Source organism: Papaver somniferum, chromosome 8 (genome assembly GCF_003573695.1).
Source record: "Papaver somniferum cultivar HN1 chromosome 8, ASM357369v1, whole genome shotgun sequence".
NCBI lineage: Eukaryota > Viridiplantae > Streptophyta > Magnoliopsida > Ranunculales > Papaveraceae > Papaver > Papaver somniferum.
In genome coordinates this window covers 84651989-84674506 of record NC_039365.1, presented here as the reverse complement: position 1 = coordinate 84674506, position 22518 = coordinate 84651989, and the positions used below count along the sequence as shown (strand labels likewise).

Genomic DNA, 22518 nt, shown 5'->3' with positions numbered 1-22518 from the left:
ACGTGTTTGCCTGCTCTGATACCAATTGAAAAGGCGGGGGTCTAACAACCACACCCAATATTTCGCTTAGCAATCTGTATGAACAAACTCCAATATAATTTCTAGAGAATCAACTAGACAGTCAGACTCAATCTAGATAAAATTATATCAAAGAGTTAATATTTCAATCTCTCGATTTGATCTATACTCAAGCAAATAGAAATATGCGAGTCTTTATCAAATACTAGAGAGATAACTTGGACGGTACCAAAGACCAATATCCAACTGACAATCAATTTAAATCAACAACCAAAGGTTGGATATTCTAATTGATTGAACCTAACGAACAACCTGTAATATTTCAATTATAAAGATAAATAATATAATGCGAAAATAGAAATAACACAGACACCAGAATTTTGTTAACGAGGAAAACGCAAATGCAGAAAAACCCCGGGACCTAGTACAGATTGAACACACATTGTATTAAGCCGCTACAGACACTATCCTACTTCAAACTAACTTCAGTCTGGACTGTAGTTGAACCCCAATCAATCTCACGCCGATCCAAGGTACAGTTGAGCTCCTTACGTCTCTGATCCCAGCAGGATACTATGCACTTGATTCTCTTAGCTGATCTCACCTATAACTAAGAGGTGCTACGACCCAAATTCAAAGACTTTAATAAACAAATTTATAACATACGGAAAAGTCTATAGTAATAGATAAATCTGTCTCCCACATAAATACCTACAAGTTTTGTTCCGTCTTTTGATATATCAAGGTGAACATGAACCAATTGATAAACCAGACTTATATTCCCAAAGAACAGCTCAGTATTATCAATCACCTCACAATAATCTTAATCGACGCGACGAAAGAAGATATTGTGGAATCAGAAATGATGAGACGAAGATGTTTGTGATTACTTTTATATCTTGCCTATCGTAGATATTAATCTCAAGCCAATCTTTGTGATTGTACTCGTACGATAAAATATGCAAGATCAGATCACACAACTACGAGAAAGTAATATTGGTCTGGATTCACAATCCCAATGAAGTCTTTATGTCGTTAACCTGGTTGAGAAGAAGAAACCAAAGGTTAAAGAAGAATCGAATCTTGCTATGCAACTAGTATCACACATAAGGTGTGGGGATTATGTTTCCCAGTTGCTAGAGTTCTCCATTATATAATCTTTCAAATCAGGGTTTGCAATCAATGTTAGATTGGTAACAAAGCATTCAATATTCACCGTTAGATGAAAACCTGATTTAAATTCAAGCTAATATCTTTCAACCGTTAGATCGAAAAACCTAGATTGTTACACACAAATGAAATGTACGATTTTAGGTTTGTGTAACCGTACACAAACATGTACATTTGTTGATTCAACAGTTTTTAACCAAATGGTTAGCCATATGAGTACTTTCATATCAACCAATCTTTTCTTCACCATAACTAGCTCAAATGACTCAAATGAACTAGTTAGAGAGTTGTTCAATTGCAATGAAATAATATGTAACTATACAAGACACAATGAAGCAAAAACGATTTGATTCACTTGAATCGGTTTATGAAATTTATAGCCACGGTTTGCAAACTTGCATTCCTTAGTTTATATAAACATGAGTTCACAAAAAATCATCTTTAGATATAACCTAACTCAAGTTCGCGAACTAGGTTAGCGGACTTAAGTTCCCGGAAGGAGTTCTCAAACTCCAGCGGATTTTCTCGGGTCGAGAACTTCCGCCAGTTCGCAGACTGAGTTCACGGTTCTTGTTCTGGTTCTCTTGATAAACAAACTTCGGTTCAAGGAATAAGGACTTATACATATATGTGTTTCCACAACAATGGTTATATAATCTAAACTCTCATTTCAATCATTGAAACATTCTTCTATAATGTTATAATAGACATTAGACATAAAGAATCGACTATCGTCAACAAAGCCATTTTCAAAGTGATTGAAACATAACATGACTTTCGTTACTAGGTAAAGATGAGTTTGGTCAAAGCGAAAGCTTACCAACACATATTTCGAGAAATAGATAGGCGAGATAAACTCATCTCTAAATAGCAAATGTGTATAATCAAAGTCTATATAGCACAACGACTTTTGTCTTAAGATAGGAGATAGAGTAGATAGACTTTTGAGTGATAGATAAGTTCAAGTCTCCACATACCTTTTAGTCGATGAAGATCCATCAGTTCCTTGAGTAGTCCTTCGTCTTGTATGATGATCGCTATGGAGTTCTTGAGATCAACTATACTTTCTATCCTAGTCCGAGACATTAGCTATAATAGACTATAAATCAAGACTTATAGGTTTGATCGCTAACATTGACAAATATGCTTGAGATAGCAACGCATGCGAGGTTGACTGAGCAATGATCTAACAGATTCCACAAATAGTTTTGTTATTTGACCTAAAAGCACTATGTGCCGCTTTAAGTGGCATGTCACACGACTTGGCCCACTTACTCGAGACATCAAACATGTCACAAAATGGGGGATGCTTACTGGGGTATTGGTTTGGTGGTTTACGGCGTGCGGCATGCAACGCGCCCATTACAAGAAAGTGTCAGGAAAGGACGGATGGTTAACAACAATGAGGGAGTAGTGGATGAAAGGGTGACCGGTCTTCCCACATAATGGAAACGTGATGGTCACCACCATTTTCACAACCCCACTTCTCCACTACTTAACTGCCTCCACTTCCTACGAGATTAACGGTACGCTCAATGACTTGTATAAATAGGTTTTTCAACCTATTTTCGAGAACATAAGTGATCAACGGAAGTATCCAGAAAATACCAAGAACTGATAAGCTTACATTCTGCAAGCCAGTGCCACTTTCTTATACAAGTCATAAAACAGCCACTCCTTGATCTCAAACAATTTCTTCTCTTCCATCCCTAAGATCAACCCTTCTCCTTCACTTTGTGGCCGAATTGAATCTGGAACGACATTTTTGGTTTAGACCAGAGTCTTACAGATTGATCTCTCGAATCTAAAATTACTCATGTGCAGTACACTTTTGTAGGGTTTGAATTCATTTCTCATCAACACACCCAAATTTACCAAAAAACCGCAGAATCAGTTTTTACCCCAAAACAACTGGCGACCGCAGTGGGAAATTAATCTCTCGGTTTCAAAAATAGATTTCAATTTCATTTTCAATCTTCATTAAATTCAGAACGGGTAGATCTTAGTTCTAAGCTCATTCATCAACCCGATTTCATTTCAATCCCCAATCCTAACCTCCACTCCGTGATGTATCCCCGCCAGCCAAATTCTACGAAAGTCATAAATGATCGAAACCCGATCACCATAGAAGGCATGGCTAGAATATTAGAAGATGTCCTAGCAACTCAAGCCTATATCTCCAAACGGCAAAACAAGACGCTTTGTCTCTTAAGGAGTATAGCAAACCGGTTGTGGAAGGGGTCGGAAAGCATTTACCCTGGGAACACCATCAATGTTAAAGACGATACAAAAAATGTTGAATCTTTATCTGAAGTATGTGCTTTTTACAACAGCGATGCTGACAGAATACATAGCCACATCGGACATGAGCTGAAAGGAAATGACCAACAAAATCCAGCCAACGACAAGGAGCCGAGACAGTGTCACAAGGGAACGGACTCGCCAGGAGTGTCACAATACCTGCAAGATAAGGGTAAGGAACCAGCTTATGAAGCTTTGCTAGAAGATATGTATCTCAAGACCCTCGCAGAAGTCCAGAGAGTTGTTCAACAATCCACAGCCACGACGACTCTGACTTTACTAAACAGAGAAGCGCCTGAAGAAGGATAAATTTACCAAGGCCTCCATGAAGACAAGAACCGCGCTGATGAACGATACTCAGTTTAACCACCTCATAGCACTGTTGTCACCGATGCAGGGCCCTCGAGAGAAGTTGCACTTCAGCAAAACCGCCAAACTAAACGATCTGCGTCTATGTCAACGCACACTTAAGCCTCAACTCCACTCTCGAAACGAGCTTCGTATCAAGGCCCAGAAGAGCTATCACGACAAAAACCACTAACGCGAGAAAAACCAGACTTAGGGTACCCGCGCTTCCCATTTCCAATGAGAAAAGTTCTGGAGTTGCTTGATGATTGGGTACGAGACGGAGTAGTTGAACTACCTCCTGTGTGGCGCTCGCCAACTGATCGAGAAACGACAGATTCGAGGTATTGCCACTACCACAGGTTCATCCATCATCCTCCCAGTGAATGCAACGGCCTGAAGCGCATTGTCCAGGAAAAAATTAACTCTGGAGACTTACGTTTATGAACTGGAGATCCTCCATTTCTCTACAAGTCAACAAAAACAAATTGACCGGAGACTTCCCATTGTTGAGAGGCGCGTAATAACCTGGATTCGAAGCAACTCTCCAGGAAAGCCAGTTTTTGGGTCTCGTGAACAAGTAAGTCTCGTAAAACAACAATACACAACCAATTGTTTTGAAATTCACTGGGGACTCGACACATGCATCAGCTTATGTTGAGAATTGAGCCAATAATACGATTATTCTAAAAATATCATGTTACTCTAGTATTTCCCTTTTTCATGTAACACTCACAATTTCTCCAAAAGGGTTGCGTTATTTGCATTCTAACTTGTTAGTTCATCCAAATATTATCACTTCCATAAAATTATTTGCATTCTAACTTGTTAGTTCATCCAAATATTATCACTTCCATAAAATTACTCACAAAATCATTTTAAGAGTAAATTCAAAAATCCTCACAGAGCAATCACTTACTAGTTCATAACCAGAAAATCAAAACCATAAAAGAGGCGTCTTTTGCCTTTTCAAATAAAAAAAAACTAAGAGGAGAAAGTTCAAGAACTAAAAGCATTCAAGAGAAATCGTCCAACAATGGCTCATTCTTCTTGGCGAAAGCGTCCTTCATATTTTGGAGAGCAGCCTTCTTCAACTTCAACTCCTGGGATAACTTATCAACTTCTGCCTCCTGTTGGTTAATAAAATCCGTGGAAGGGACTTCAACCATTTCTGTCTGCAGCTTTTGGATTTTGGAAAATCCTTCACAGAACCAGGAGGCGTTAAACTCAAAGTTCACAAACATATACCGATGGAACTCCCCGTTTTGAACTATTTCCTCATAAACGACACACCCAGTTGCGCTACACATGTCATGAATGGAAGATAGAGCTTCTTCGACACGTTTAACCAGTGAAAAACGACTCTGAATCTTCTTGAAAGTGGCAATGTGACCATGCTTCTTCCATATCCTGGTGTACAACTCTGCATACTTAGCTGGCACGCTAAATCCTCCAACCAGCACATGGTCTATGAAGGGGACGTCAAAAGGGGGATCAAAAGTGGCTCCAACAACGGAATGCACAATTAATGATGTACCATTTCCAAGAGGTTCTTTGGAGGCAGTTAAATCTACAGCAATGGATGCGGCATCTCCATTCTCATCAGAAGGGGCGGAAATGTTCCTCGCATCATCATCCATCTCCACCTCAAGATTGTTTTCCATTACAGTTTCGTCCTGCAATATCACTGGTTAATGTTTATTTCACGTCAAAGAACGAGTCATTTTTCCTGAAAGTGTGTAGAAGACGTACCATATCATCTTCCGGCTCGCTAGAACAGTTAGATTCTCTACTACGCCTATAAGTACTTCCTTCATCACTGCCGTATTCTGAACCTTCTCCATCTTCAGCCTCATCTTCATCTTCAAGAGACTCATTATCTACGGATTTCTCTTCTAGGGACGCCATGTTGTGACTACGTGCGAGTCTAGAAAAAGCATTCACATTCCCGAAACCCTGATTTAAAAGATTCTTAGTGAGGCTGCCTCGAAATAACTAAAATCGGCTGGTTAAGAGAAATCACGTACGTACCTGCATATTGGAAGAATTAAAAATTATCATAGCTGTTGAAGTCATTAGAATGCCGCCTGCACGCGTCTTCGACCTCGCCTCTTTCTCCTGGGGACTGCGAGAAATACTATCCCTAGTCCGTTTTCCCGAAGGAAGCGGCTTCAACAGCGTATGTTGTTTCAAAGCCTCACAAGAAGGCATGTCGCGCGGAACTTTCACAACTTCTTCCAAGAATTTTTGAAAAGATAAGAGCTCTTCTTTATAGAATTCCTTATACTTATCAGTCGCCACCGGTATTCTTCCTGGGAGCAAGAATGGTAGGCTCTTCTTTGTTGCGAAGACGCTAGTATCGAAAAAAAATGCCAAAAGATCCACTGAAGGCGTTGGCTGGCGACAAAACGGGATTCCCTGATCAAATCCCATCTGACGAGCAGCCATGTCATTGTTATACGGAACCACAGTAAAAGATCCATTAAAGAAAGATGGAATATATCCTGGCATGCAGCTTCGCATAAATATAGTCTCTTCAAGACTCATATCTTTCCATCAGTGTGCAACACTATATCAGGAACGACGGCAAAGGTTTTTGGCTGAACTACAGAAGAATGAACCGGCACCCATGGGAGAAAATTTACGGAATGCACGCTGTCGAAAAATTCAATAAGATTTAATCCAGGATTTGGACGCCTCTTTTGCCAACATATTATTCTGGAACCCCCATATATACTGGAGAACAAAGTTGCAGGATTAAGAGCATAACCTTTGAAGTGCTCCCATAAGCATGCTTGGAGAAAAGTGATGTTAACGTGCGACTCCACCTTCATATATCCGTTGGAAGCATGCATATCCTCTGCCAAGGAATCCGGGTGAGAATACAAAGACCCAAGGAACAAGCTACCTAGAGGGAGGACTATGCCTTGCGCCAGGTTAATACCAAACATAACGAGCTTCCGTATTATAGTCTTCTTACCCGAGCAATCATTAAAAACATCTCTAGACATCCCCAAGGATAAAAACGCGGCAACGCTAAACATCATCCAACACTTGGCCCGTTTTCGCTTTCATGGGAAACCATTCAGACACCCACCAAGTATAGAAACATTTCTCGTTATTTTCCTTCTGATTTTATCCTTCAGTTTTTTTAACTAAAGTGGCGAACATCACTTCCTTTTCATTAGACAACTTGAAATCAAGATTCCCTACAACTGGAAGGCTCAACAAAACGGCTACGCTCTCTAAAGTGATAGTCATTTCGCCCCACCTACATATGGTCATGTGCGTGGAGGGACACCATCGAGAAATGAAAGTGATCAAACCTGCAGCGTCTTTCCTAATGTGAAGTGTTGCAGATGTATTGACAGCTTCAATGACCTGTGCCTTAATTAGGTTATTTTTGATAGGCTCATTCCCAAACATATGCCTCATCCATCCTTCATAAGAGCGCAGTGGATTATGGAAAATTTTGAAATCAATAGGATAATCTAGATACTCTTTCTTTTGGAAACAGAACCTCATCACACGCACTGTAGAAACTGACAAAGCGACCTCTTCATTCTTTGGACCCGTAACGAGGGTTATTTTATGGCCAGGATGAGTCCTAATGTTCGTATAAGTCACAACAAAGATCTTATCATCTATGTTTGGCATATCTTTGGAATTGCTGGCATTTCTCAGCTTAGAAGCAGAAATATTTCCAGGTGACACCTTAACGAGAATTCCTTACGTTCACTTTCAAATAACTACAATGAAGAAAAACGGAAAAGAGTCACTACTTCATGCTAAAAGAGGAATCATACACATAGATTCTTATCGAATTTGATATAATCGTTAATAGTCAAAGATCAAAGATGGGGAATTATGTGGATAACAAACTAGCAAGAACGATGGAAAAGGCCACGCGCAAATTTTGCTTCAGCCGCGGGATATACTCCCACAGCTGGGTTGCACCCACAGCTAGTCAAGTGGGGACTTACGCCCCTCGAACACAAAAAATTTCATGGGTATTACACCCACGGTCACAACCTAAATCTAGGTTTTCGCAAAAAAAAAACAAAAAAAAAAAGGAAGAGCAACGGCACTTACCACAAACGCGTCTGCTAACCCTACTATGATCTTTTTGCTTTGATCACCTCTACTAACGCTATCAACAAAAGGAGATTCATTCAGAATTGAACAAAATTCCAAAACTATGGGAGCAACGCAAGCGATTGGAGTTCATGCTCGCAAAGGGTAAAAGAAGGGAAAAGAATGAAGAAACTCTAACCTTGTTGTCAGTGGACGATTGGTGGTGAAGCTACTAACGACGACAATGTACAGACAGCGGCTGCTACGGACGAATCAAGGACGAGCGAATAAAAAAAAGAGGAAAAGGGAGCGTCGACGCCCTTTTATACACACACGCTTTGTAGAGTCCTATTGAAGGAAGGATTCCTTCTTTGATTCGTACATGAAGAAATAATCATGGGCCCGCCGTACCGATGCCCCATGGTCGCGCCAATGTCGTCTCGCACGATCCTGTTGCTGACGATTGAATCCTCCTGGTAAGTCCATCTCTTTCGTCTTTATTCCATTCTGTATGTCACCATCCATTGCTTACCCCGCAATAGCGTCACTTTTAGGGACTTAATGTTGATGGTGGATTTTAGTTCAGGGTTAAAATTGTGAAACTCTGTATTTAATGCGCTGTCACTCTGCAAAGGAACAAAAGCCATTTGAAAGTAACGAGTGCATAAACCTTTTCGCTCACAGATGTATTGAGAAATTCAATATATTTGTATATGTAATTCACTCATAATGGTGCATACAGCAACAATCCAAAATATTCTATGAATTTTATCTTTCACCAGCATTATTTACTAATGCATTTCCCGCCTAGTATTGTCTTATGCTATATTCCCCAGCTGAACTCTCAATATTGGCATGATATGACGATTAGTGTTCACTCGCAGCGGAGTAGAATGAATCTCCCGAAGTGTCAGTATCGAGATATGCATGAATACACTCACGCGAGATACACCACTCTCTAGTAAAGAGATTTCTGTGTCAACGCGTCTTTAATTAAAAGTTAGCACGATCGACGCGCTTAAACCTAGACTATCCATGTCAGTCTTAAAAAAGCAATCACGACCACACGATTTGGCCAGTCGATTCAACAAGCTTATCCTTTTCCCAGCGGAACTAGGCAATCTCCATGGTGTCCATCGGCAGGCCCACTAGCACCCCAACCGATCAGAATCCCTTTAGTTCACACGCAACACCCCTGATCTTTAGCGAGAACCAAGGTGATCGCGCTGTTGAAAGAAAGCTCAAACAAGCTAAGACCGACCATAACGGTCTCAAATTCATCACATCTGGCCAACTTAGCTATCCTAGTTGTATGGTTTAGATCTTCATTCGAATGATCAAAGAGGTGATGACGTGTTCACCGGCGACCCGGCTCCACCCCTGGTTGATCGAACTGCCCACGACAAGCCAAGAGTGCATCAAATCGTTTGCTCAAACTACGGTGAACGCACTTTCTCGGAAACCCTAAGGATGCATTGGGACAACGTGCTACTGTCGCAAATCGATCGCAACCGTTCATCTTCGCCAACCAAATTTGAATGGCTTAGATCCAATTTTAGGCGGCCCAATAGATGTCAGCATGCTCACCGGCAGCTCGCCTTTGCGTCTGGCCAATCGGCCTGCTCAAACTAGCGCCTTGTACTTCCAAATAGTTTAGCTAAAATATTGTTGGCTACACGGCTCCTAATCCCTAATTTGAATCAATGGCAGTAAACAACTGCCGCAAATCATCTCGTTCGTCCAACTGTGCTAGCCTAGTCGGATGGTCTAGATTTATTTTCAGGAGGCCGACAGGGTAATGCCGCGAAGACCGGCCATCCCTCCTTCACGGGGAATGATCGTCCAAGTCATGGCTCGTTCATAGGGTTCCCAAACGATCACTCAGAAGTGTCCATTCGCTCTACTTGTATGATTCAACAGCAGTCATTAATTGCCGCAAAATTCATCCCAGCCACTCAACTTGGCTTAACTGATTTAAGCGGTCCAGATCTAACCTGGATCGACCGATATGATTTTAGAATGGATACCAGTCGCCACTCTCCTATAGGGAATGATCGGTCGCTCCTTGGTATGCGTGCGTAGCTCCTAACAACTCCCTAAAAGAGGGCGGTCACGCTCCTTTTAAGACATTAAGCTCCGCGACTAACTCAAACGAGCTCTGAAACAACGATGCTTCATGAACATCGATCATATTCAGCTTCTTGTTTAAAAGCGATGCTATATATGCATCGACTACAAAACGATGTTTTATAAATATCGATTCCACAAATAGTTTTGTTATTTGACCTAAAAGCATTATGTGCTGATTTAAGCATCAAGTCACACGACTTGGCCCACTTACTCGAGACATCAAACATGTCACAAACTGTGGGATGCGTACTGGGGCATTGGTCTGGTGGTTTACGGCGTGCGGCGTGCAACGCGCCCATTACGAGAAAGTGTCGGGAAAGGATAGACGGTTAACATCAATGAGGGAGTAGTGGATGAAAGAGTGACCGATCTTCCCACATAATGGAAACGTGATTGTCACCACCTTTTGCAAAACCCCACTTCTCCACTACTTAACTGCCTCCACTTCCTACGAGATTAAGGGTACGCTCAATGACTTGTATAAATAGGTTTTTCAACCAATTTTCGAGAACAGGAGTGATCAACACAAGTATCCAGAAAACATCAAGAACTGATAAGCTTACATTCTGCAATCCAGTTGCACATTCTGATACAAGTCATAAAATAGCCACACCTCCATAATTCAACATTTTGATCTCAAACACTTTCTTCGCTTCCCTTCCTAAGATCAACCCTTCTCCTTCACTTTGTGACCGAATTGAATCTGGAACGGACAATTCTTGGTTTCGACCAGAGTCCTACAGATTAATCTCTCGATATAAAAGTACTCATGTTCAGTATATTTTTTTAGGATTTGAATTCGTTTCCCATCAACACACCCAAATTTACCAAAAAACAGCAGAATCAGTTTTTACCCCAAAACACTATGTTATTTCTTTTCCCCATTATATTGTTTATCTTTATAATTGAAATATCACAGGTTGTGCGTTAATGAATCATTATTGATAAATCCGACCTTGTTTATTGGATAGGATTTTGATTGATCTTGGATATTGGTCTTTGGTACCATCCAAGTATTTCTCACATCAATCAGGCTCATAGATATGTATCTGTTTTATTTGCTGATTGATTTGAGAAAAAATAGATAAACTCTTTAATATTATTCTTTGATTGAGTTTTCACTCTCGGAATATTATTGAGGTTTTGTCCATACAGATTTCCAAATGAAATATTTGGTGTGGTTGTTAGGCCCTCGCTTTTTCAATTGGTATCAGAGCAGGCAAACACGCTAACCTTATAAGTCTGTGTTTGAAGTAATCTTATTATTATGGAAAAAAAGTGATATCTCTATAAACATACCGCCAGCCTTCGATGGAACGAACTATTTATGGTGGAAAATTGATATGCGTGCTTTTATACAAGTGCGAGATTTTCAATCATGGGTTCGTATTGTTAATGGATATGATCTTCCAACAGTTATAGTAGATGGTGTAACTGTTGCAAAAGATATTGGTAGTTATAGTGATGTCGAGATTAATGCTGCAAGGCAAAATTCTAACGGATTAAATGCTATCATCCATGCCATTGCCCCAGATCTTCAGCACCACCTAACTACGTGCAATAAGTCTAAAGATGCTTGGGATATCTTAGAAACCGTATTTGTAGGGAATGCCAGAGAAAGAAGCAAGGCTTCAAAACCTAGCTTCGGAATGGGAAAACCTTCGCGTGTATGATGATGAAACCTTTGATGAGTTTAACCAAAGACTTTCTCAAATAGTTAACTCCTCATATTCGTTAGGAAAAACTATTCCGGAGAAAGTTATTGTATGCAAAATTCTCAGGTCTCTACCATCAAGATACGAGTCTAAGAAACATACCATTGAAGAAGCAAACAATCTTTCTACACTCTCCAGGAATACACTTATTGGAAAGTTAAAGAACTTTGATAATGAACACCGGTCTGGAAAAGAGGTGATTTCTCTTAAAGCTGCAAACAGTTATGAACCCTCTAAGGGTAAATTTGGTTTGCCAGATGCTAAGGATGTTACTCCACGATAATTTAGAAAAATATTGAGAGACGGGAAAAAGAGTTTTTCTAAAGGTGCAACATCTCCTAATGATGATGTACAATGCTTTAACTGTTGTGGTTTCGGGCACTTTTCTTCAGCATGTCCTAGCTGGCGCCGTAGAAAATCGGCATATGCAGCAGCTTTGCCTACTCTTGATGATGGACCTGAAATTTATGATCACCAAGAGTACGTAGGCAAGGTTGCATTAGCTTCTGCAAAAATTCTTTCGGATTCGGATTCGGATTCTGATTCTGATGAAGAAGTGTTCCATGTAGATCCAGTTGCTAATAATCTTTTTAAAGAATGTCATCAGAAACTCTCGAAGCTGAAAGCACCATTTTCAGTGAGAAAGTTAAATATGACAGACTTCGTAGAGGGAATAAAAATTACAAGACCAACTTGATTCTATTGGTGCAAGAGATTATCCCAACGAAATACGAAAGCTTAAAGAAGAAATTGCCGGAGGTCGAGATCGGGAAATTACTCTTCAAGCAAAGTTAGATAACTTGGAGAATATTGAGCTGAACTTGTTATTTGATTCAGAACGAGAAGATTTCAAATTTTACTGTGAATCATCCAAGAATGATCTAGTTATTGCGCTTGAAAACGTCAAAACGTTGTAAGAAGAAAACTCGAGCTTAAAAGAGAGTTTGTCTAAAAATAGCAGCTCAGATAAATTAACCTCAATATTGGGAGCATGTAGAATTTATCGTGATACACGAGGATTGGGCTATTAAGGAATAGACGCTCTTGGTATTTTCAAAGAGGTAAAATTTGTCAGAGCTAAAGTTTCTACTCAACCAAAACCTTCCACGGTTGACAAAAGTGAAGTATCTCTACCAACTACCGATGACGAAGAGAGAAAATCATGTCAAGTTCCAAAGAAAGTGCATACACATTCAGGTAATACTAAACATAACTTTTTCCATTCTACTAAACATTGCTTTTATTGTGGAAAACCAGGTCACTTGCAAAGGAATTGTAGATTTCTTAAACGAGATAAAACCAAATCTGGTTCTGTTAAGATGACAAGATCTGATGTTCCAAACTGGAGAAAAACTGAGTCTCATATCAGTTTTTCCATTATTCTCCCCAAGAAGTTTGATAATTATATTGGAGAGAAAAATAAATATGTTGCTCCAAAAGGTAATCAAAAATGGGTACCAAAGAAGATCCATAAATCAACGAATGTTATTAAGAAGAATCTCCCAGACAAGAGTTCGACAAGGGATAACATCTTAAAAAGGTATGGAACGTTTATTGAAAGTTTCAAGGAAGTTGTTAAATTCCTAGAGTTTACGCATGATTTTGTTTCGAATACCTGTGGTGAGCAAGATTATGTTCACCTCAACACAACCTGATTGTGGTTAAATTCCTAGTGTATTGTTACCATGAGATAGTTCTATTTTTTAGTAACACGATCTCATGAGAGTCTTTCAATGATTGGTTCTTAGTTTGTATCTCCTTGTGGGATTTCTAAAATACAATTTATAAATCCTTCTCCCTGGAGTAAGGTCACTCTTGTTGTTCTTTCGGGAATGGCATTTTATGGGGGAGATTTCTTAAATAAACTTGTGCTTAATTGCTATATCTTTTAGGGGATAAGCGGTTGTGGAACATGTAGGGTTAACTTGTATCTTAATAAACTCCTTGATGAAGTCACTAAGTTTCGAATCTATGACATCATCTAAAGTAAAAGTTGATATGTTCTCGTTTAGTCATGAATAATCTATTTGAGAATTTCGCTATGATCCCACAGTTTTCGTACCTTTGCCAATTTATATTGACAAAAAGGGGGAGAATTATTTTGTAGTTCACACTACATATACATATATTTTATGGATCATTATGTAAGGGGGAGTGGTTTTCATTGTGAGATGAAGTATTGACTAAGGGGGAGTGATACATATCACTGTAGTATTATTGTCAAAATTGTGATACAATTGAACTTTGATGATGTGTAATAATATTATGATGGATCTTCAACAAGTACAGGATGAACACACGCATAGTTGAAGAACCAAGGAAATCAAGCATATCGGATTATGGAGTTGTAATGCTTTTAACAAGTGCAATCCATATGTAAAATGGTTTTGTCACTAAAATTGATAAAGGGGGAGATTGTTAGACCATTGCTCGGTTGAACCCACTAGCGTTGGTCTTTGGTACCGTCCAAGTATTTCTCACATCAATCAGGCTCATAGATTTCTATCTGTTTGATTTGCTGATTGATTTGAGAAAAAAAGATAAACTCTTTAGTACTATTCTTTGGTTGAGTTTTCACTCTCGGAATATTATTCAGGTTTAGTCCATACAAATTTCCAAACGAAATATTGGGTGTGTTGTTAGACCCCCGCTTTTTCACAAACCCTAAAACTTAGAGAATAGGAGCCAAATTTCAATCTGGCTGCTCAGAAATCGACTACTGCTGTTGTCTGGATTCATTTTCCTAGTCTAGGAATTGAATATTGGAAAGAAAAAATTATTATGGATTTGGGTGAAAGATTTGGTAAAGCTATTAAGGTGGATGAAACTATATTGAAGAGAAAAGTTGGCTACTGTGCTAGTGTTTTTATGGAAGTGGATTTATCAAGATATATTCCGAATCAAGTTTTAGTAAAAACAAAGTATGGTAGTTTTAGTCAAGAAGTTCAAATTCCTCAAGTTTTGTACCCATTATAAGGTGGTAGGGCATTTGGTCACTGAATGTAGATCAAACAAAGGTAACTTTCAGTCTGGAAAGGAGCAAGTAGTAAAGAAAAAGAGACAATGGAAGCCTAAAGTGAGAATTCCAAGTACAAGTGGTTTTGATATCTGTTTCACAAATGAAGAAAAATCAATGCAACAACAGGTTGATGATCTTATTTTTAGTGAAGATGAAACAATGGATGCTATTGTACCTCCAATATTGCATCCAGGGGAGAATTTAGATGGTCTTATGGACAAGCAATTTACTCTTGATATTCAAAAGGATTTTCCATTATTATCTGATGAAAAATTACTTAATGTAGCTTCAGTTAGTTTTTGGTTCCTTTTATTAAAGAGCCGGGGAAAGTAGGTAACTTCTGGTATCATATGAAAGGAAGTGGTTAGAGAAATTATTACACATTCAGGTGGGGATAAATTTGGTTCAATCAATATGGTAGATAATTTGCAAAGAGGTGGGAGTAAAGTGACTTCAAATAAGTTTCAAATTTTGAGAGATGTGGCTGATGAGATGCACTATGATGCTGGTGGAGGTAATTCTACTTCAGGTGGGAATGGAAACTCCAAAGTGGTGGGGGGAAATGTTAGAGGATAGAATATAAGACCTAATTCTAATGTCATTACAAGAAAACAGGCAGCAACACAGTTAACTCAGTTAACACAAAAGGAGTGAGAAGTCCTTCTACTTCTAAAACTATTTATTCTCAATGAAAGTTTTGTTCTGGAATGTCAGAGGCTTGAAGAGATTGAGAGCCAAATATAAATTAAAAAAAGTTTAGTTAATCAATTTTGTCCTGCTTTGGTATGGATAGCTGAACCTAAAGTGAAAGCTAATGGGAATTCTATAAAAAAGTTTCAAACTACCAGGTATGTGTAAGCAACTAACTCATAACTCTATTCAAGGTGAGAGGCTAATATTTGGTTATTCTGACATGTTTCTTTAGCTTTTTTTTATCGAAAGAGAAGGATTCATTAGATGAAGAAGAATTTACAAAATCTACCAGAGGTAGAGAAAAAAAAAAAAAAAAAACAGATTACATGAAGACTACATCCCAACTATTGTGCACTGAATAAGAAAAGTTCAAATGAACTCTATGTCCAGCAGCAACAGCCCAGCTAAGAACAATAGATTTAACAACTCATCATCCATTTTAAAATTGTAATTCTTTTCGAAGGTCCTACAGTTCCTTTCAAGCCATACAACCCAAATCACTGCAGCTAGAATGACGCCCCAAATGAATTTGCCAGAAAGAGAAAAATAAGATTGTTGATCCCACATTTCTGCAAGTTGACGCATAGAAAAAGGAAAAACCCACGCCCAATTACCACCTGGAAAGACTGTACACCAAATCTTATGAATAATCTTACAATATAAGAAAAGATGTTCGTGAGTTTCTATTGTATTACCACAGAGAATGCAGGAATTGTAAAGATTAACTCCCTTAACCTGAAGCTTGTCGATAGTACTAAGCTTGTCATGGATTACACACCAGACTAGAAACTTAACTTTTGGAGGGATAGTTGCTTTCCAGATGAAATAATAAGGAAATTTTTCAATTCCAGAACCTTCAACGAGCTTAGAATATAAAGATTTTACAGTAAAGATTCTGGAACTATTAAGTGTCCATCTTCTAGTATCTGTAGCAGAGTCCAAAACAGGTGGTGAATCTCCAATGACCATGAAAAGAGCAGCAAGATCATTTGTTTCAGTATGTGATAGCAACCTTCTGAAGTTAAGATTCCAGCTACCATCTTGAGACACAACATCTGCAAGTTTTTTATTTTTATTTCTCACAATCTTATGCAATGAAGGGAAAAATACTGCAAGAGGGGCATTACCAATCCACCGGTCATTCCAAAAAGAAATATGAATTCCTTAGTGAATATAAAGAGTAGAGTTCATAGATATTAATTGATTGTTCTCGGCAGCAACTCTCCAACAAGAAATGTCGTATGTAGAGTTAACTTTACCAGGTACCCAACAAGAAAAATCACTGCCATGTTTGTCAGTAATAATTTTATACCAAAGCTTATTCTTGTCAATACCAAACCTCCAACACCATTTAGCTAACATAGCTAAATTCATCATTTTGAGATTGCAGACACCCAAACCACTGGCATGTTTCTTTAGTTGTTCCTTCTATAGTTTCTATAACTAAACAAGAAATCACAGTTGCAATTGTAATGTTTTGGTCACTGGAGTACATGCTGATTGTCTGACAGTTAATATGAGAACTATTGGAGGAATTGGTGGATATTAGTGAAATGGATTGTCCTTGGTTGGTAATTGGCGACTTTAATGTTGTTCTAACTAATGATGAGAAAAAGGGAGGGAGAAGACCTTTGAGGGTTTCCATTCAAGATTTTAGAGAATGTTTAGACTTATTTAAGCTAATGCAAGCTTCAAGAACAGGAATTCAGTACTCTTGGTACAACAATATAGTGGGGAAGAAGAGAATCTTATGTGACTTAGATAAAGCTTTCATCAATGTTAAATGGCTGGAATTATATGTTGGTTGGAGTTACAAGGCGGTGGTTAGAGGGGTGTCAGATCATGGAGCTCTACTTGGTTCTGTGGTAGGTATTCCAAAACCTTTAAATATTCCTTTTAGGTATCAAGATGTTTGGACTACTCATCCAGATTTCTTAAATCTGATAAAACAATCTTGGGAGGAAGCATGTGAAGGTAATCCAGCCTTTCAATTTTTTCATAAACTAAAAAGGTTTAAACATTGTGTGAAACAGTGGAATTTGAGTGTTTTTGGAGATTTAAGAAAAAAAGTGCAAAAAACTAAAGAAGATGTTATGAGTGCTTCAAAATTATTTGATGTAGATCCTGAAAATATAGAATTATTGAATAGTTTAGTAACTGGTAGAGGTAGATATGAAGTAGCTGCTCAACAATGTAATATTCTTATGCAAGCTAAGTCAAGAGTAAAATGGATTAAAGGTGGTAGAGCCAATATTGCATTCTTTCATGCAAATATGAGAATAAGACAAGCACAAAATGCAATTGTTGAACTGTGGTTACTGATCAAAAGGTAATAGCTGACATGTTAGTGGGGCGATTTCAAAATAAATTTAAAAAGCAATCTGTTGAGTTTGCAGATAGAATTTTTGATGTAATTCCAAAAATACTTAGTGAAAAGGACAATATTTTAATTGATGTTGTTCCTTCATATTTGTAGATAAAAAATGTTGTTTTTGGAATGGATGCAAATAGTTCACCTGGTCCAGATGGTTTCCCTGGAAGTTTTTATAAGTTTGCTTGGGAAGTAGTTGGTCAGGATTTGGTATCTACTCTACAATTATGCTGGAGATGTAGATTTATTCCCAAAGGTCTAACTCAAATTTTTTGTTTCTTCTACCTAAAGTGAAAGGTGCAAAAAAGGCCGATCAGTTTAGACCAATTGGATTAGATAACTTTAGTTTCAAGGTGATCATTAGAATTATAGCTACAACACTAAGTATTGTGGTGAATAAATTGGTATCCAGTCAACAAGGTTCTTTTATTAAAGGTAGAACCATACATGAAAAGATAGTGTTGGCATCTGAATTGATAAATGACATGAGCATCAAGAGAAGGGGAGGAAATGTTGGCTTAAAATTGGATATTTCTCAGGCTTATGACTCATTAAGCTGGGATCTTCTTTTTGAAGTGTTAAGAAGATTTGTTTTCTCGGAAGTGAGTATTAACTGGTTGAAAACATTGTTTACTTCAGCTAGAATTTCAGTATTAGTAAATGGTAGTCCTTGTGGCTTCTTTGAAGTGAGTAGAGGGTTGAGGCAAGGAGATCCTCTTTCTCCCATTGTATTTGTGATTGCTGAAGAAATATTGAGTAGGAATTTAACTCAAATGGTGCAAGAAGGAAGAATTCAGGCAATGGTTCAAAGAAATGGATGCCAACCCTCTCATTTATTGTTTGCAGATGATATGTTTGTTTTCTGTAATGGACATAAGAGATATCTTGATAGGTTAATGGAGTTGCTGATTAAATATCAAAATGCTTCTGTCCAGGTGATTAATATAATGAAAAGTAAATATATTTTTTTTGGAGGTACTTCTGATACTAGAAGAATGAGTATTGTTGAGCATATGCATATGAAACTATCTGAGTTTCCTGAAAAGTATCTAGGGGTTATCCTCAATCCTGGTAGAGTGAAAGTACATCAAATCTAGGGGATTGTTGAAATGATGCAGGATATGCTTGCTAGTTGTAAAGGTACATTACTTTCCTTCCCTTCTAGACTTACACTAGTCAAATTTGTGTTATGTAGCTACCTAATTTTTACTATGTCTATTTACAAATGGCCAAAAGTGGTGATAAAAGAATGGGAGAGAATTATTAGGAATTTTTTGTGGACTGAGGACCCTGCTGAAAATAAGTTAGTAATTGTTAGGTCGGAAGAAGTTAATGCTCTTATTTATGAAGGTGGTTTTGGCATCAGAAGATTGGAGGTGATCAATAAAGCAGTATTAATGAAACTTATGTGGAAAATTATGATTGAAGATGAAGAGTGGACAAGATTTATGAAGGCTAAATTTATGAACAAGAAGGGTAAGTGGATCCAGTCATATAAAAAATCTCCAATCTGGCCTGGTTTGAAATGGGTAATTAAAGATATAAATGAAGGTTCTAGATGGATTGTGGGGGATGGGAAGAGCATTTCAGTTTGGAATGATAAATGGGTGTTTGATTATCCTTTAACTGAGAGGTATCCAGATAATGAATTTATTCAACAACATCAAGACTGGAAAGTGAGGCACTTTCCTTTAAATGGAAAATGGCTTATTCCTACAGAAATGTACCAGTTCTTGAAGTTGGAGGATTTACCTCAAGTGGGTGATGGTGATGATAAGAGGATTTGGAGTTTATATATAACTGGACAATTTTCTATTGCAAATGCAGTTAAACTGGTCATAACTAAATTCCCTACAGTTTCTTGGACCAAAAAGGTATGGGATCCTTGTCTTCATCCTTATGTATCTATAAACGTATGGAAAATTCTTAGAGGAGCATATGCAACTGAAGAGACTGTTAGGAAAAAAGGTTTCAGTACAATATCTAAATGTTATCTATGTGGGAATGATCAAGATTATATGGAGCACATAATATGGAAATGTAGCTTTAGTGAAAACATATGGCATTGGTTATCTGAAATTTTTCAAATTCCAATTCCTTCAAATTTTGAAGAACTGACTAACCTTGTGAAGCATAAAAGTCCTTTTATAAAACAAGTTTGGTATATTAATGCTCTTACTACTATGGTGGATATATGGTTTAGTAGGAATATAAAAATGAATGAAAATGAAAATCCAAACTGGGAGAAGGTTAAATACAGAGTATTGAGTTTTACTAAGGAATGTAATATCAGAATGAATGACAAGAGATGGAGTGGTTTATATGATTTTCGAGTATTATCTACTTTTGGTATAAACTATATACCAGTTCTTAATAATGTGGTTAAGGAATGTTTCTTCGAGTTTTCAGCGGTCAATCAAATATTAATATGCTGATGGTGCGGCTAAAAGAAATCCTGGACAAGCTGGTGTTGGGTTTATTGGTAGGGATTGTGAAGGTGAATATATATGAGCTATGTCAGGTGGACTGGGAATTTCCACAAACTATGTGGCATAGGTAATGGCTCTGATAAGTGCTGGAGAATGGGCAGTGAAGATATGCTTTATAGAAGTTTGCTTTAGTCTTGACTCAAAGGCATTACTACTGACTTTTACTTATGGTAAGATCCCTTGGATTGTGAGAAATAGATGGCAGACAATAAAGAAGAAGTTGAGGAAATTATCTTTCAGACATTCATATAGGGAAATAAATTTTTCAGCCGATAAATTGGCTAAGAAAGGGGTTCTGATGAATATAGGAGAATATGTTTATTATGCCAATAAACCAACTTTCTTAGGTGCACTAGAAAGTGAAGAGAGGTCTTACTTCAGATTTTGATACAACATGTAAACTGTAATTTGTTCTTTTTTGGTTTCTTCTTGTCTGGGCATGTCTAGAGAGAAGTTTTTTTTTGTAAAAACTATTTTTTCCTGTTTGGTTAATGAAATTCTTATGATTAACCAAAAAAAAAAGGTTTAAGCTAAGATAGCTTTGGAACTAAGCAATCAATATCCACCGTCAGATGAATCGTTGAATCTGATTTACATAAACAAGATATACCCTATGGTTAGGTGAAACCGTAACCGAACCGTGTATAAAGACCATGTTCAAGCTGGTTAGCCGAAACTAGCCGATTTGAATTTATAAGATTAAGTATCACTTTCATAAACACTTCAGACATTAACCTTGAGTCACAATCATGTGATCAAATAAGTCTAGTTTTTTTAGAGATTTGATCAAATTCTAATTATCTCGTAGAAATAATTTTATCGCATTTAATCGACATGGTTAGCAGATGTACAAAATACAAATACTATAGTCGTTCGTGAGCAGGTTAGTCACAGTACATGTACCGGTTTGTGAACTTTTAAGCACAACCGAGTTCCGGAGTTCACGGATTTATTTAAATATGGGTATCGGTATGTGTACCTTAAGACTATAACCGGTTCCGAAGTCCACAAAAAAAAAATTTGGCATGCGTACCCGTATAGACACATACACGAGTTCCGAAACACATAACTTTTCTGGTACGTGTACCAGTATGAATACCAAACCGGTATTGTGACCATAGTTCTTTTTTGATTGGCATACGTGTACCCATACCGATTCGGTTCACGAGTCAAACAAATTTATACATTATGTGCATAAGGATATGCGTACCACAAATCTGCAAGTCTATATATAACTACTCCGCTACGTGTACGAGTACATGTAATACAGCTTCAGACCTATAAAAGTTTTCCCAGTTTGTAAGACTGATAACACTATCTTATATCTGAATCTATAATAGTTACATATTTCTCTCTAAATCGACTCGAAATATTCCCGAATAACATGAATGACACATATCACTGTTTCAAGCTATTTTCGAACTATAAAACTTGAATCATGATGTTGATTGCGAACAATAAACTTTCCTTAACCGAAATTCACCAAGTATGAATAAATGTTCATTAAGCTTAGTCATTATATTTCAATGACTAATTATCAAGATAAACTTGACTTGAAATTCTTGAATATGCATGATAGTCCAACTAGTTATGCGACATTGTCTCATAGATAAAAAGATGAATATAACTTGAGAAATAGGTAGTTCATTCTTCACTTACCTTTTGTTGATGAAGTTCTCCAAAAGCTTTGTTTTATCTTCGCCTTCAAATGGTAGAACTCAATGATGACTGTCGCGATCCAATGTTTCTCAACCACATTTCTATCCTAGTCTGAGACTTAACTAATTGAAACTGTAGCTTATCTTCTTTTCTTCAGTTAAACTGAAAGGAAATACCAAATCTCAATACTTGTAGTTTTTTTTCCCACTTATTCAATCAATTTGAACCTAAAATTACTCTCTGAGAGATGAAATCGGAAGGAGAAGATCTCAATTCTTTGAACGTTTGAATTGAAACACTAAAAACTAAGAAAAGTACGAAGATAAAATTAGGGGAGAAGATCTCTAATTTTTTTCTGAATTTGATTTGTTTGGAGAAGATCTCTTTTTCTTTCTCTAAATATTTCTTCGTCCAAAGTTATGTTTGAAACATAAATAATATCTATAGAAGGTCAATTCTAGAATTTATAAAATTACTGAAAACTAAATTTACGAATTATAAAAGGAAAAGGGTTTTGGTGCCATTTTTTTTCCA

General features: G+C 37.6%; 1 protein-coding gene across 1 annotated transcript; it reads right to left on the bottom strand.

Annotated features, from left to right (window-relative positions):
* Positions 1-15834: 15834 nt before the first annotated feature.
* Positions 15835-16839, bottom strand: LOC113305727. The gene is made up of 2 exons (XM_026554736.1): positions 16725-16839; positions 15835-16574 (listed from the first exon to the last, which is right to left on the bottom strand). The coding sequence occupies exons 1-2, from the start codon at positions 16837-16839 to the stop codon at positions 15835-15837; spliced, it is 855 nt and encodes a 284-aa protein (XP_026410521.1).
* Positions 16840-22518: the final 5679 nt, after the last annotated feature.